Raw genomic sequence first — 16,541 nt, 5'->3', positions numbered from 1 at the left:
GCTACTCTAGGATCTACCTGCTTTATCATATGTATTCTTGTTATAATCAGTTGGCTGAGTTCTTTAGCTAAACACCGGTGGCATTATGAATAGTCGTAGACTTGGCTTGTTTAGTGGTGGCAGAGCTGGGCTCATGAATACTAAAGGGTTGTGATTCCCAAAGACGACGGACTTGACTGAAGCTTACAGTTATGAGAACCTGAAGATCATATGTCTGGTTCTAGGGTGGCAGATATATAGTTTTAGAAACTGAGGTTGGAGTGTTGCTGACTTGGGTTTCAATTGTCAGTGTCCTTGGCCCAGGTAAGCTAGAGTTATCCTTGGCTCCTAGCTGATGATCTAGGGTAATCAGTCAGAACCATCTAAATGTTGCCGCTCTCAAGCCTTCTGAATCCTGCATGATCCATGGCCCCTAGTGGCCACAAGTGTCACAGTTCTCGAGCCTTGCATGTCAGGAGTCTTGCCCTTAAGGATTAGCGGCTTTCTGGAACACTTCCAGGAGGTTCTGTCTTACAATCTTGTTTATACTTTCACTGTTCTGACATTCGCTGGAACTCTTCTGAGCTTCCTTCTTGCTGCTATGTGCCCTGTAGTTAGCTCTGCTGCTACTGTTGCTACTTCTCTGTGATCTCTTCTCTGTGTTTCCAGTACAGGCTGCTCTATTTTTGACAAAGTCAAAAGTAGACAAAGACAAGGTCACTTAAAAGAAGATTTTCACTGAGCCCAGTGCTTCAGTAGCAGGAGTAGCTCGGAAGTATGTCTTCCAGTTGGCTTGAAAAGTGAAGTTCTTTGTGTAACTAGAAAGAGATGGGACAAGGGTATTTAATCAGTCATGAAAGTGAAAGGTGGCAATGTACCGATCCCAGCCCTTCTATCGGGCCACCAGGGTAAATGCTTTTCTCTGGCCTGGATGCATATTTTGGGCTTTCTAGAGTGGTCATTGCTGGAGCATGTCTTCAGCCACATCTTGACCCTCTGAGAATGGTGGAAGATCCTTAGAATTATTGTAAAGTGTGCAAAGTCACCAACTCAACTGTGTAGACAGTATGGCTGGTTGCCAGAAAATGGGTAGCTTGGCTAACAGTTCTCTGCCCCAAAAGCTGCCAGACATAGGGAAGGGCCTGTCCAAGGGCACTTGTGACAGTTTCAGTTGCTCACAGAAAGCATCAGCGGTTTGTCCTCAGAATAGACTTAATGAGGGCTCCACGAAGAGCTGACCACCCTGCAGCACTCAACTGTGCTCTACCGTGCTGTACTCCTGCCCTTGCCCAGCCAGGGACAGGCAAATCCTCTGATCATTATCATTCCTGTCAGTGGGTTAAAATTCTTCTAATGGAGGCAGAAGCAGTTGGTGAGAACAGACTTTCTTCAACATGACCTCCTCTTAATGTTCCTCTACAGGCAGACCCTGTTCCGGGAAATTAACATCCACAGGGTCCAGTGAACACACTCCCTCAGACCTACCTCAGAAGGGGTAGGGTAGCCCTTTCTGTGTCTTGTGCCTTCCTCACAGGTTATGTGGAGAATGACAGCTGCTCTATTACCTTTCTCCTGGCTCTGTTGCTACATCATTCCCCTTCCAAGGGCACTAAGTAAGGTGGCTGGGAAGTCCCCTTTGTGCTATAGAGCAGACATGAGGGGCAATGTTACCAGCTGCATGACTTCCTGCCTGGGATATTCCAGTGCTCATGGCTGGACTCCCTCATAGCCCTCAGCAGCCACTGCCCTAGAAGCTCATTTCAACACTGATTCTACTGTCCATATGTCTCTGCCTAATTTGTTCTTGGCTTTCCCAATGCTCCATACGCATCATGTTGCCTCTTCCATCAAACCCTCTTGATTATTTGCTTGTGTGTGTGTGTGTGTGTGTGTGTGTGTGTGTGTGTGTATGTGTGTGTGTGTGTGTGAGTGAGAGAGAGAGAGAGAGAGAGAGATTTCAAAGGTGAAATCTTTCTACATTCTAGCAGCAGCAAGGAACCCTGCAGGATGCACAGTATACCCTTCCTATACCCTATGTCCTCTGCTCTACCCTGTAACCTCTGCCACAAAGCCACTGTGAGCAACAAAGAGACGATTAGGCACTGAAACCTCTTCAGGGAGCCTGGCGACATCTCCCCCCCCCCACGGCTTTAAATCCAAATATAAATTTGAGTCTAAGTATTTTAGTTAAAATAAAGGTTTTTGTCATTAATTTGGTGACTCGAAGCAATGTATCTTCTTCCTTCAAAGGTATACTGTAAGGGGCTAATCTCTTGTCTTTGTAAATTAGAAAAGAATATTTGTTTATATTTGACTGATTAATTTGTGTATGGAGGTATGTGTATGTGTTTGGCTGTGCGCACACTTGTATCACAGCATGTGAGTCAAAGGACAACTCTGGGGTGAGTTTCCCCCTCCATCATGTAGGTTCAAAGGATCCATCTTGGGGCGTGAGGTTTCCTGGCAAATGCCTTTATTCCTGAGCTATGTTGAAGGTCTAGAAACTAGTATTTCTTAGAGAATGATATTTCCAACTACAGCCCCCTCTTCTTCATCTCCCTGTTATGGGCTCCTTCCTTCACGCCACAGAAGCACAGGGGTCAGAGGTCAGCAGGGGTGTGGCCTGTCCTGGTATCTGCTGCTTCCCTGCCCACTTTGGTCCCAAAGAGGATCCAGCACAATGCCAGGATCCTTCAGTTAAGTTTCCCACCTAGAACAGAAAGTGGCTGAGCACATTCTCCATTCAATTTCTCGTTCCTTTTCTTTAAGTAAGACTTGACTTATTCATCATCATCCGGATAAATGTCCAGAAAGCTTTGAGTGTCATCTATAAAGAATGAAGCCCAGGTGAAGGCTGTGGGAGATGCCACAAATCTACCATCTTCTCTGGGCTCTGATGCATACCACCCCACCACGTCTTCCCTGTTGACTGCCTTCCTGATGATGACCCCATCCCATCCAACTACCATGCACCTTGGCACTGGCCTTAACTGTCCTGGACCTAAGTCTGTCCCTCTGACATGGTTGTATAAATTTCGGGGTGTGATAAGGTCATCATCCTGCCCCTATTCGCACTGAGTTTCTAAGCTGCTCTCACCCTATCTTATTAACCACGAGGACTGCCTCTAACCGCACGATTCCCACTCTTGGGAAAACTGTCCCAACACGACTTGGGTGAAGACTATGCTCTCTCAGGGAGCCATGGTCCCAGAGAGTTTACAGGCCTTGACAGTTGCAGATGAAGTGAGTTTAAATTAAAATCTGTTCTCCTGAGAAGCGGGTTGGAGAAAAAATGGTCGGGCTCTCTTTTATTGTAAATTTTTTTGCATATGATAAAATCAATTCGTTTACTATAATAACTTTGACTATAGTGTAAACTGTCTGTCCTGTCTTTTTGACTGTTACTCACTTGCTTTAGAAAGGTCAGCATCACGCTGGGTAATTTGAAACACATTTAAAGCATAGAATTGGCATACTTTTTTTTTCCTCAGCAAAATGGGGAGTCCCAGCCAATCTTGCTGGTTTTATTTATAGCATTTTATTTCCTGAGAGAAGACAGGAAAAGTGAGTCCCGGCCTGCCCCTCTTGTCTGACTCCTCCCCGGGCCCCTGTCTGGAAAGCCTGGGTGGACATGTAGGAGGGGCGTTAGCTCTGAGGGGCTGGATTTGGACTGGGTAACCAGGTACTCTGAGCAAATGGTGAGACCAGAGGAGGAATTATGACACTCCTTCGAAAGAATGAATTAAACGTGCCTCCGCATGTGTCTGATTGACAGGCCTCTTGGGGAAAGGGCGTATAAAGGAGCCGGTCACTGCCTGGAGGCAGAGAGAGCAAGTCCGATGTCTGCAGCCTCCCTGGCCAGGCCTCTCCTCTCCAGCGGCAGCTAGTCCCCCTCAGGACAGACTCAGAGTACTGACGTCGGTCATCATTCATTTCCAAACACGCCAGGTACCTTTTTATTTCTAAGACATTTCATTGGCTGTGATCTTTCAGAAAAGGCTGTGGTTTCCAGGAGGCTAGAGGGCAAATTCAGCTGTGGCCTCTGACACCTAACCTAGGGGCTTCCTCGCCCTGGGTTTGTCTTGCGTTGTTACTGACCTGCCAGGGACATTCTCTGCTGTCTCCGTCCCCAGGGTCTTTCCTGGTCTCCCACAGCAGGAACCCTGTGAAGCAGCAAGGGTCTGGCTGGCTTCATTCCAAGGATGCTGGTTGAGGAGGGTGGGGGTAGGGTGTGGGGTGGGGGACACTGACATTTTCTGCTTAAAAATAAGAAAGTTTCTCTGCCCAAGAGGAATCAGAGAAAGTAATGTCAAGGGATCCATTGAAAACATGAAAATAATCACCGGGATTAAGGCGAGCAAACTCTAAACACTAGTAAGAGCTGAACAAGTGTTGCTGTCATTGTAATTACAATGTACCGGGCGGGGAGGGCATGAAAGGGACTGTGTTTGGGTTGCAGCTTGGCTAATTTGCATACAAAAGAGCTGGTAGCCTGGGGCAGCCAAAAAAAGCTGTCTGGGGCAGAAGGAGGAGGTAGGGGAGGGGGGCAGAACAGTAGGAGTTGAAGGGGCTTACAGACCGTCCAGCAAACACACTTTTGCTTTGATTGTTCCTATAGGGTGAACTTGTGTAAGACCTATATAAGTTGTGATAATAGCCTGTTGCCGAAAACCTAGGAAACTCTACTCATAACCTGCCATGAGGACTTGTGGACAGGGAAGAGGCATATGTGTGCGTGCGTGCGTGCGTGCGTGCGTGCGTGCGTGCATGTGTGCGTGTGTGTGTGTGTGTGTGTGTGTGTGTGTCTATGTGTGTGTGTGTTTGTCTGTGTGTGTGTGTGTGTGTGTGTGTGTGTGTGTGTGTGTGTGTGTGTGTGTGTCTGTAGTGCCCACAGAGCTTGGATGCAATTGCATCGGCTGCCAGGAGACTTGATTCAGGACCACATACTATTCAGGTTTTGGTCTCCCTTCCATTTGGGGGAAGGCAGCAAGATGAGATGGGATCTTATTAATAACGGCGGACTACTTGTGACACCTCTGATTGAGCTTGGTTTTACCAAAACACAGTTTAATGTACTCTGTTTGCTTTTGTATGCCGGGCACCCTGAGCTGTAGAATGTCATTTTAAGTTGGAACTTGCCTTTGCAGAGCCAACATATCACAACTGTGCTTAGGATAAGGTGAAAGTTGGGATGGGGTTCAGGGGCAGCTGTCCTGTGGCAAACACCCGGGGTAGGGACTCAGGGATAAGGCAAGCTGGAGTCTTCCAATGTGGACTCTGAAGATTCTCTAAAGTACCTGACAAGGTCTACCTTATCTTGAATTCTCAGAAAAATGTTACCTCAAGACCTGACTTTAGGAGCCCTCTATGCCACAATTCCACAGCCTGAGTATTTGCTGTGCCTCAAAGAACTCCGGAGACAGTCATTTGCATGGGGTCTTTCTCTAACACCCAGATAAGCAGATATTTTAAGAGTAAGGGTTTTCAAGCTATGACAAAGAAACTTAGTTAGAGGGTGAAACCGTTGCCCTCTTTTTCCACCCGGGTGGAAAAGCTGATGTTAGCGCTCAGGTGACATGGCATGTTTGGCTGCCTCCTGTAACATACCTAGTGCTCAGTATGTGAGCGCTGGTCAGTGCTGTGGAGAGGGCAGGGTCAGGTTCTTGCTCCATTGTCTCTCTATGGGGAAGAAACTTTCCCTCTGTGGAGGGCACTGTTTTCAGTTTACCAAAATGTTCTGGAGAAGGGAACTGCTTGAGTGTCCTTAACAATGAGAAGCTACATCCATAACCATCTAGCAGGGATGGGGTACTATAGAGTGTAGGTCAGTTTCCACAGAGCAGGGAATGGCAGGGACCAGAACCTGGGCCTTTGGAGGGGAGCTGAGACCTGAGCACAGGGAAGCCCATAAGGAGTTAACAGAGGAGCAGCGGAACCAGGCTTCAGGCCAGGCCTCCTGACTTCTGATCCAGAGTCTGCTGAGCCAACTTAGAATCCCTGCGAATGGAAAAACAGGCTTGCAGGAGAAGAGAAAAGTAGGCTAAAACCCTTGCTGAGGAAAAGTTTCTGCTTGTCCTGAGAAAAATGCAGAGTTTATTCCAAACTTCGAAATGCAGTCAGTATTGATTGCCTTTAATGAAGTTATGCATAACTGCTTTTCCAGAGTTTTCTCACCAGCCTGGGTTCAAGTCTCCTGGACTTCAGTCTTGGCAACTGGTCTATAGCAGAGTCCCTAGGGAGACAGTGCTCTGGGATAGCCTCCACTTGCTCCTCCAAAGGCAGGCACAGGCACAGCCACAGGAACCGTGAGTTGTTATGGTGATGGCACAGCACGAGGCCTCAGAACCCCCTCACCTCCACACCAGGGAGAAGTAGAAGTTGGAAGAACGTAGTTGGAAAGGCAGTTTGGTGTCTATAGAGTTTTGCTTCCCACGAATACATTTGCTTCTGATTTTTGTGTGAAAACTGTTTTTCAAAGGTCACGTGAACAAACTTCCCAGTGACACTCGGGCTGTAGCTGTACACTCTTCGACCACGACATTGGTTTTCTCCTAAGTGTCACCAGTGGAGACAGGATGCTCTGGGCACTGGCCCTGCTGGCTCTGGGCATAGGGCCAAGAGCTTACGGTGAGTATGGGTATTTCTTCTTGGTTCTGTTTGCAGTGTGTCTTGGCTGCAGGAAGGAGACCAGCAGGCAGTTGTGATCGTATCTTCCACATGAAGCTTTTTAAACATGCTTGTAAAAAGTACAAAAGTCATGGACTTCTGAGTCTGTATGACACAGAGAGATTGTCTTTTGGAAATTAGGAATAGAGACTGAGGAGAGACCTCACCAAGCAGTGAGGTACTTGCTGGCCGTAGCTTGGCCTTTGTACATTATTATAATTTATAAAATAATTTATAAAACTTGGACTGCCATTTCTTAGTAACAATAGGCACAGATTCTAGTTACTTTCATTGTGCCACTGTCAATAGCTTTACAAAAACGACAGTGTGCATGCCTGTGTGTGTCGCAGTTTATTCTGTGTTTTCAGTCGCCCGGTACTTGATGAGAAGCTATGCTTTGTTTTAATATTCTGAATTATTGAACCTGTTTTAATTTTGATGAGATCTGGCAGTTTTCTTGTTGGCAGCTAGACGGTGACTTCAGACTGTTACTGATAGGGTGAGGACCATTGCTGTCTTAGACACTGGTCCATGGTGCACAGTATTTACTACTACTCATTGACGGTATTTCTGTAGAAATGAGAAGACGTTTGAGAAAGAATATCACCCCCAGAGTGCACCATAGGATTTAGTAGATCCTGAAATTCCACGTGCGGCAAGGTCAAAGGTCTCCCTTTCCGCCTCCCTCTTCCCCAATCACAAGATGGACGGGAGGTTGTGCTCAGCCCAAATCTGGGACAAAGAACAGCGGGAGTCAGGGACTGGAACTCAGGAGCCTGCAGTGAGATGTGAGCAGGTGCCCAGGGCCGTGTTCTGGGTTCTGGGAAGGCCCAAAACGCGCCTGCTGCACTGTAGTCCTGGAGAAAGTCAGCCTCTAGCGTAGTGGGGAGACTGCTCAGCCAGGGTGGGAGAGTAAGACCACAGAGAAGCTCTGAGTCTTGTCGAAGGGGAAGCCCTCGTGAGGTCTGGCTCTGGAGCCTGCATCTAGGAAAGCCTCAGCATCAGCCTGTGGTAACTGTGCCCCTGCGGTTCCCTTTGGCAGCTGGTGACCACGGCGAGGACACAGCATTTGACCTTTTCAGCATCAGCAACATTAACCGGAAGACCATCGGTGCCAAGCAGTTCCGAGGGCCCGACCCCGGTGTGCCCGCCTACCGTTTTGTCCGGTTTGACTACGTCCCCCCAGTGAATACAGACGACCTCAACAGGATCGTTAAGCTTGCAAGGAGAAAGGAGGGCTTCTTCCTCACAGCCCAGCTGAAGCAGGACCGCAAGTCTCGGGGAACACTCCTGGTGTTGGAAGGTCCCGGCACCTCCCAGAGGCAGTTTGAGATTGTGTCCAATGGCCCAGGGGATACCTTGGACCTCAACTACTGGGTAGAAGGCCACCAGCATACCAACTTCCTGGAGGATGTGGGTCTGGCTGACTCCCAGTGGAAGAATGTGACTGTGCAGGTGGCCAGTGACACCTATAGCCTGTATGTGGGCTGTGATCTTATTGACAGTGTCACCCTGGAAGAACCCTTCTATGAGCAGCTGGAAGCAGACAAGAGCAGGATGTACGTGGCCAAGGGTGCATCTCGAGAGAGTCACTTCAGGGTGCGTATATAGCATGGTAGTCATGGGATAGAGCCTTGTAGGGAGCTCACAGCCTGGGGCAACTCAGTGTAGCTTTTGTGTTGGAAAGGATGTAATCCTTCCTTGGAGAAGCATGTGGTATATACTGTCACACATGGGTATACACTTTGCATACCTGTACATACTGCATATACATTCATACATATCACATATGTATGTAACCACCTATACTTACATGGTACACACATACATGTGCACACTTGAGTGCATGAACATATCATACATGTGCACACATACCACACACACACACACATACACACACACACACAAATATGTTTACTACAAGTGAACCTGCTTATATGTATAAGGTTTCATAATACATTTACTACACTCATTGCACAAGCATACAGAAGCTTGCAGGCCATGTCCACACACCCTCACAAATACATCGATCCATGTGCACATACAATAGATATTCACACTTGCAAGCATAATACTGACAATAAAGTTACACATACACAAAAGACACATAAGAGGTCATGCACATACATGCGCACCATACTTCTGGACACATGGCTCTTGTGTATGCACATATTCAAATCCATCAACTCAGTATGTACAGAATACACATTCCTAAGCTATATGACGCAGAGCTGTGTCACACATATGTTGCTCTTGAAAGCCTGAGTCAGGTGTTGAGGAAAGGATTCTCATGTTCCAGGAAACCCCAAGTTACTTTGTTAGGCCTGGAACCCCATCCTAACCCTTGCTCTGGGAAGGAAGTTAGGGCACTAAAGAGAGACTGAGTTCCTTAAAGGAAAACTGCTGCTTTGTGAATAGATAACCATCCCCATCCCTTCACTGAGGCTTAGGAAGTTTGGATTCTTCTGAAACTGGGAATTTAGAACCTGCAATGGAGGTTCTAATCTAATTGGAAATGCCCCCAATAATGGCGTTCTTGGGGTTTATTCATTTTTTTCTCTGGCATGAAGACCACTCACTGATGGTGGAGTCACACTGAGGCTCTGTATGTTGACTCTCTATGGCCTGTCATCTTTGCACTCTGGTTCTTCCTCTCAATTCTGGGCAGAGGCAAGACATAGCTCCTGGTCAGTGTACAACCTCAGAGAACAATCAAAGGTGTGGCTTCCAGGTCAAGTGTGCTAAATGGACTTTCTGCTTATGATGTTTTAACTTCCAGTGAGTGTATCCATTCTTCTGTCACTGCAGATGAAGGGACGGACATCTGACCATTGCCCGCTGGCAGGCAGGCATTTATTCTTGGAAATGAATGTATGTCAGAGATTAGGTATTTTAGTAACAAGCTTAGATGTGCATACTTTGCCACATGCTACTGTGGCTGTCTGACCGGTCCAGTCATATTACAGCATTAGCTTCCTTCTCCTGGTGTGACCCAGGGGTCACCTTTTGTGAACTTAGATGTTTCTGAGACTTGAATCACAAACAGCAAATGGCATTCCCAATCTACACAAGGAAATAGTCCTGTGTGTCTACCTGGGAATGTCCAGGGAACAGAAGTTGCCTATCTCTAGGCCTCTCTAATTCTTCTCCAAGGTTAATCTTTTCCTAGTTAGAACGTTTTTTATGCTAAACCCCTGTGTACATGTGCAAGTGTGTTCATGTGTGTGTACATGCATGTGCATGTGCATATGCATATGTGTGTGCATGTGCGAATGTGCATGCAAGAATTCACCTGTGTGTACGTGTGCATGTGTGTGAGTGTGTGGTGTAGCAACATTTTCTTTTTCTTTTTTTCTTTTCTTTTTTTTTTTTTTTTGGAGCTGGGGACCGAACCCAAGGCCTTGCGGTTGCTAGGCAAGCGCTCTACCACTGAGCTAAATCCCCAACCCTGTAGCAACGTTTTCAAAACAACAGGAGTAAGGTGAAGGATAACGTCAGACATGTTGGATAAAGCAGAGGTGACCCAGTGCTATTGGAATCTTGTATTCTGCACTTGTAGAGTACCATCAGTTTCCATCAAACTTAAGGTTCATCTGTAGCATTGTTCCTCTCTCCCTCTAGGGCTTGCTGCAGAATGTCCATCTCGTGTTTGCAGATTCTGTGGAAGATATTCTAAGCAAGAAAGGCTGTCAACACAGCCAGGGAGGTGGGTAAGCCCTGCTCTAAGAGTTTCTATTCTGTCCTGGTAGCTGCTGGAACAGGTGTATTTGTGTCCTGTTGGAGATTTGGGTCAAGTGTTTTTAATCCCCTGTGGGTGAGTTTCCTGGTCAGCTTAAACTTCCAGAGCTAAAAAATGATAAATTGTCAAGGATCAATTCTGAATAGATTTTAAGAATAACAATCCCAATGTTTGGGTTCCGAGGAGGTTTTTCAGTCCGTGATCCAGGCCATTCACATCTTTTGTGGCTTCTGAACACATTCTCACACGTACATTTCTTCAGCAGGATATTTTAGGCTCAGAATTGCAAGTCAACAACACAAAGAACTATTAAAAGCAAACAGTTAAACATAACTGGAAGTTCTGAGCCCTTCTTACTAAAACACACTTACACAGACTTCTAAATCAGTTCTCTTAAGATGGGGAGTAAGACTGGACTAGTGGATTTATGTGTGTTTACCCAGAAGTCAGGACCTGCTATGAGTTCTTCTCTAAGAACTTGGACCTGGAAGAGACTTCTGCACTCTTCTGTTGGTCACACCAGACTGGAATTTTCTATTCATTCAGAGAGTGAGCTCATGAGCCTGGTCTCAGAGCATGACTTTTTGATGTTTGCTAAAATGAGAATCTCTCTGTTTCATGGCTAAGCCACTCAAGTTTCACAACTGCAGAACCTGGTATAGATACGGGAGGGCAGAAGGACTCACATTTTTCTATCATTGTTCAAAACAGTCCATGCCAGAGGCAGGGGCGAACAAAGGCACACAGTGGTTTATTTTGCTTAACTCTGAGATATGGAAAAACTTAGAGAAGCTTAGAGAAGGTAAAGGTTTAAAAACATAAATGATGAATAAAACCCCCTTAAGTCCACTATTTGAGTGTCTCTGTCTACTTGATTATAAAAAAAATACTTGCACTAGCATGTCTTTTTATGGTTAGTAGCAAACTGGAAGTTAGTGGCTCCCAGAAGCCATGTGGATTTCAACAAGATTTTGAGACATAGTAATGAACACTCAGTTGTAGAGTAAATGACTGCCATTCTGTCTGTCTGTCCTTGCCTCAAGCTCTTCACCTCAGCTTACCTATAAATAACTCTGTTTCTGGACTTGTCTCAGAGCTACTTGGGAATCAAGGAATCTATGCATGCTTGGCCCAGGCAGGCTCCCTGTGATTATGCCAGCACTGTGAGTGTCTGCACAGCTTGACACGATTGTGCCAGGACTGTGAGTGTCTGTGTATGAGTGGCAGCAGAGCATGGTGTGTGGAGAGAAGACAGGGTTTCTTGGGGGCATATGTTTCTGGCGTGAAGGTACCTGAGTTGGCTTTTGTTTTGAAAGGAAGCCCATGAATGGGCACTCAGGTCGAACTGGGGCATAGGAAGGCTGGAGGGCAGGGGTGAGCACACGGGCTATGTGTTGGAGGAACAGACTTGGGGTTGAGGATGAGGAAAAGGCTCTGCCTCTCAACTCAGTTGGATTGAGGTATATGATGTATGGCCCTGCATCACAAATGACTTGTCTCCCATTGCTCTGTGCTGACTTTCTCTGTTCCTAGTCTGGACCTCTGCCCTTACCAGGGACTCACACAAAGTGGGACAGGTTCCTCTTGCTGAGCATGGCTCTTAACTGGAAGCAGTGGCCACCAAATGTTCTTGTGTTGATGAATACAATTTAGCATGTGACCACTCCAAGAAAGTAGAGATTTTTACGGGTGCTGGTTGATAGCTGCAGAGGTAACACTCCAGGGATGGGCTCTGGTGACCATGCCAATGGGTGCCCGCTTACAGTTGCAAATCTGACTCCCCAGGAACTGTGCTCCGCTGAAATGCTCTCTTTTCTTTAGCTGAAGTCAACACCATCAGTGAACATACAGAGACACTCCACCTGAGCCCTCACATCACCACAGATCTGGTGGTCCAGGGTGTGGAGAAGGCACAGGAGGTGTGTACGCACTCCTGTGAAGAGCTGAGCAACATGATGAACGAGCTGTCCGGATTGCACGTCATGGTGAACCAGCTGAGCAAGAACCTGGAGAGAGTGGTGGGTACCGGGCAGACGGTAGAGGTGGCAAGTGAGGGTAGTGGGGACAGACAGCAGTCCATCAGGGAAGCCTCAGGAGCCAGCCCTCTGGAAACCTCACTAGACAGCTATTCAGGCCTCTGAGGACTAATATTTCACTGCTTTGAAGCAACTCTGATGAGGAAGCCACATCAGGGGGACACCCAGGTCAGGCCCTTTAGGAATCCTTGCCTATCACTAGTTAGGGAGAGGGAAGATGGAGAGATATAAGAGGTGTGGCAAGTAAAAACACAGTCAGGAGACACATGTGCTCCATAAGGAATCCATGGCTCTGGGAAATGCATCTCCCGGAGAATAAAAGACATCCAGATAGAGGCAGATATTTTATGTGAGAGACTTAGTGTTGAGAAGAGCAGCCACCAGGGTTAGGAGTGTCTCTGTCCTGCAGTTTTGCAAGGCTGACAGATGTGAATATGTGTCCGGAAGCGTGTGGAAGCAGGGGACAGTCACATGCTCAAGTGAGAGTTCTGTGGCTATGAAGAGAGAGAATCGTCGTATTGTCTTCTGGCTGAACTTCCCTGTAATCCCGTGAAACCATGAGGTGCGGTACCGGGACAGGGAGAGCCCCTCTCAAACACTTCCTGAAAGGCTCCTTGTATTGCCAGGCGGAGAAGAACGCCCCACCCCAAGGCCTGTGCAGGGAGCTCTGTGAGACAGTCTTTTGGGAAGAGCCCTCTTCTACTGCAGTTTGCCTCTTAGTAGGAGTCCCCCAGTGGCATCACATAGTTTACTACACCAGAAAATGCTGAGGCTTACACGCGGTGATGGTCCTGACTGGCTTGCCAGATGACCTGCTGAGCACAGGACCTGGCAGCTTCTCTAGAGCTACAATGCATTCCAGTCTGCGTCCCTTAACACGAGGTCAAGGAAATGTGTGAACCCCTGAAGCTGCACGAAGCCACAGGGTAGTTGGTGTGTTTCTGTGCGCGTCTGTAGTAGGTTTGCGGCACTCCTCTGATTCCTAAGGCCTAGGATTCCAGTTCGCCTTAGGAGAGCCTTGAGAGAAACCTCTAGAGTGCTGAGCCAGCCACGGCAAACACATGCACGTCTGGTGCCATTTCTATGCGGGTTTATTTGATTTGTAAATTTTACCTCCTTTCCCTGTCCTAATGTCTAGATGGCCAAAATCATGGCTGTGTTCTTCTGAGCCAATCAGGAAAGGGTCCCTCCCCTCTCCCCTGACATCTGCACCCTGTGCACAATGGTGCTCTTTCTTTCATCTATGAGGCATGGTCAGCACAGAGTCTGAGGAGACATTATTTGTGGATGAGTGTGTGTTTGAGATTATCTGTGAGCAGAGAAGAAGTAGGGAGGCCATGGAGACAGACTGTGTGGAGCTGAGCTCTGCAGTGCCGTCTTCGTTGCACAGTCTGTGTGGGTTTGCAGTACCATCTGTCTTAACCAGGCCCTAGTGTCTGCGTGCAGGGTCACACCTACACCTGATGGTGGCGCTGCTTGGCCCAAGCTCCTCAACGAAGGAAGGCCTTGATTCTTATCCTAACTCTCACCTCTGTCTCCAGTCTAGCGATAACCAGTTCCTTTTGGAGCTCATTGGGGGCCCTCTGAAGACAAGAAACATGTCGGCCTGTGTGCAGGAGGGACGGATCTTTGCAGAAAACGAAACCTGGGTTGTGGATAGTTGTACCACCTGCACCTGCAAGGTGAGTTCCAGAGACAAGGCCTTCTGGCGGCAGAAATGCCCTACCCAGGGCAGGCATGTTCAAATTGACATGTGCAGACCCTAATGGCTGGACATAGCCTCCTCAGCACATAAATGATGTTCAAATATATAAAAGGCTCAGTAAGAGAACCACAGACATGGAAGTGCACACAATTGTAACTTAAATCCACCTCTTTGTGCTGTGCATAAAGAAACCACAACCCAGAGGGTGGAGTGGCTCGTCCAGCATTGTCCTGTGGAGAGGAACAGTGGGAATGGAGCTGCCTCAGTGCTCCTCTGGTTTGCATTTGACCCTCTTCTCTGACAGGGCCTCAGCAGAGACGTCTGGGAAGCCTAGTTATCATCAGGAAAAGGCAGATGGTTTAGTTTCTCCTAAAGGCAGATGGTTGTTCCCTGTCCATGTGTTGACCTCAGTTATCGGGTGATCTGGGAATACTCTGTTATTCTTCTTCCCCACCCAGAGGACTCAAAAGCTGGTGCTGTCATCTCTCTGCTCATGGTGGGAGGACAGAGTGTTGGTGTCTTGGGCCTGGCCAAGGCCTATATTTGAAGCAGGATTTGGAGACAGAAAAACACCTAGCCGTCCTACTGATGATCTTCTCTGCTCCTGTGACAAGTGTCCATTACGATCAATGATGGTTTTTCCGTGTACTTTTCTACACTTTCAGAAATTTAAAACAGTCTGCAATCAAATCACCTGCTCACCTGCAACTTGTGCCAACCCATCTTTGGTGGAAGGCGAGTGCTGTCCATCCTGTTCCCACTGTAAGTCCCCTGGGGAAAGCATGTTGTGAGTCTTAGCATCTGTTTATTTGTTTTGTGGCTTGAATAGAGGAGGGTGAAGCTCAAATTCCTAGAGATAGGCAGCGGAGGGAGCAGAGGGTGGCTAGGCCCCCTCATCAGCCACTAGCCAGTGTCCAGGAAGCCACTGAGAGTTCTAGAAGTTAAGTGTCTGCAGCTGGCCTATTCTGGCTCATCCCAGACAAGGAGGGCCCCAGTGATCCTGCAGGGACCAAAGTTCCAACTCCCAGGCCAAGAACAAGGCCCTCGTGTCAGTAGCTGCTGTGAGTCAGGAGCTGCAGCTAGACCTGGGCCGAGCGAACAGTTGCTTCGAAACCCATGGTACAGCAAATAAACACAAAATTCAGAGACTCTTACTCAATGAGTGATCCAAGTAACAGAGACATGGTCCAAGTGACCCAGACTGTAAGGTCCGACACTGTGGAGACAGAGTGGGGCTGACATCAGGAATCCCGGAGGTTCAGACACACTCTAGAAGTGCCCAAGCTGCCCCACTCAGAATCCTCCACTAGTCTGTGGGTCCCTGTGCCAGCTCTGGCTCTGGCCTCCAGTGATGCTCAACTGTGATTTCCTGGCACGAGCGGGCAGCCCTTCCCACCCTGTTACCATCGCTAAGTGTTCTAGATGCCTCTGGCCTGTTTTTATCCTGGTCTTTCCTTTTGGTGTGTTTCCAGACTCCCGGCTGCCTGCTCAACACAGCAATGCTGCTACCACAGTGCCGGGTCCCTGAGTCCGCTCCCCTTATATTGGCAAGGGCAAGGGTACAATAGACAGCTTGGGTATGGGAGCTAGGACGTCTGTGCTCAGTGCTGTCTGTACAGCCACTCTTCTTTCCTTCCTTCATTATCCAAAGGGACCCTACTGAGAGGACTAAGGGACAAGACCTACATAATAGGTCCCCAACATTGGTACACTATATATACCTTATGTGTCTATGAAAAATTGATTCCAGAAAGTTGCCTTTTTATTGATTTTTTCTTTATTTTAAAGTGTTTGGGGGGGGGACTATGCAACCTCTAATTTCAACCAGCGGTTGACATGTTGTTGCCTTGCACCTTATTCACAGAAGCTGTGTAGAAATGGACTCTTGGTGACCTTGAAAATATCCCCTGTAGAGAAGTTTCAGCATACTATTTGGGAGTCAGCCAGCCAGCTTTCCTAAACAGATCTAAACTACTTGTCCCTCATCCCTTAGTGTCCTCTTCCTTTTGAAGACACTTAAACTCTTGCCCAGGTGGTGGGCTCTTCCCAGAGAACCTTCCTCCTGTCAAGCCCTTCCCTACTAAGAGTCCCCAAAGCAGGCCCCATATGGTTGTAATGCCTGACCTCCCTAGGGCATGTGGAGGGGGAGGAGCCAACCTCCTGTGTTTGTCTACCTTCTTGGCTAGCTGCAGACAACGATGAGGGCTGGTCTCCGTGGGCAGAGTGGACCGAGTGTTCTGTCACCTGTGGCTCTGGGACCCAGCAGAGAGGCCGGTCTTGTGATGTCACCAGCAACACCTGCCTGGGCCCCTCCATTCAGACAAGGACATGCAGTTTGGGCAAATGTGATACGAGAAGTGAGTGTCCGGGGCAGGGTGGATGGCTCCCCGTGTGGGTATGCCAATGGCAGTGGATG

The 16,541-nt window shown here is 47.8% G+C and overlaps 1 protein-coding gene across 1 annotated transcript in view; it reads left to right on the top strand.

Moving 5' to 3' along the window:
* The first annotated feature begins 3,798 nt into the window (after window positions 1-3,798).
* Window positions 3,799-16,541, top strand: part of Thbs2 (thrombospondin 2) — a 29,396-nt gene continuing 16,653 nt past the window's right edge. The window contains exons 1-8 of the mRNA NM_001169138.1: window positions 3,799-3,927; window positions 6,458-6,606; window positions 7,688-8,244; window positions 10,267-10,351; window positions 12,206-12,402; window positions 13,962-14,102; window positions 14,791-14,887; window positions 16,312-16,482. Of these exons, the coding sequence (NP_001162609.1) occupies window positions 6,555-6,606; window positions 7,688-8,244; window positions 10,267-10,351; window positions 12,206-12,402; window positions 13,962-14,102; window positions 14,791-14,887; window positions 16,312-16,482 (1,300 nt within the window). The 5' untranslated portion in view covers window positions 3,799-3,927; window positions 6,458-6,554. The remainder of the gene's footprint in view (window positions 3,928-6,457; window positions 6,607-7,687; window positions 8,245-10,266; window positions 10,352-12,205; window positions 12,403-13,961; window positions 14,103-14,790; window positions 14,888-16,311; window positions 16,483-16,541) is intronic.

Source organism: Rattus norvegicus, chromosome 1 (assembly GCF_036323735.1).
Source record: "Rattus norvegicus strain BN/NHsdMcwi chromosome 1, GRCr8, whole genome shotgun sequence".
Taxonomy (NCBI): domain Eukaryota; kingdom Metazoa; phylum Chordata; class Mammalia; order Rodentia; family Muridae; genus Rattus; species Rattus norvegicus.
The sequence above is the reverse complement of the archived record's forward strand: the minus strand, read 5'-3'. Positions and strand labels throughout refer to the sequence as shown.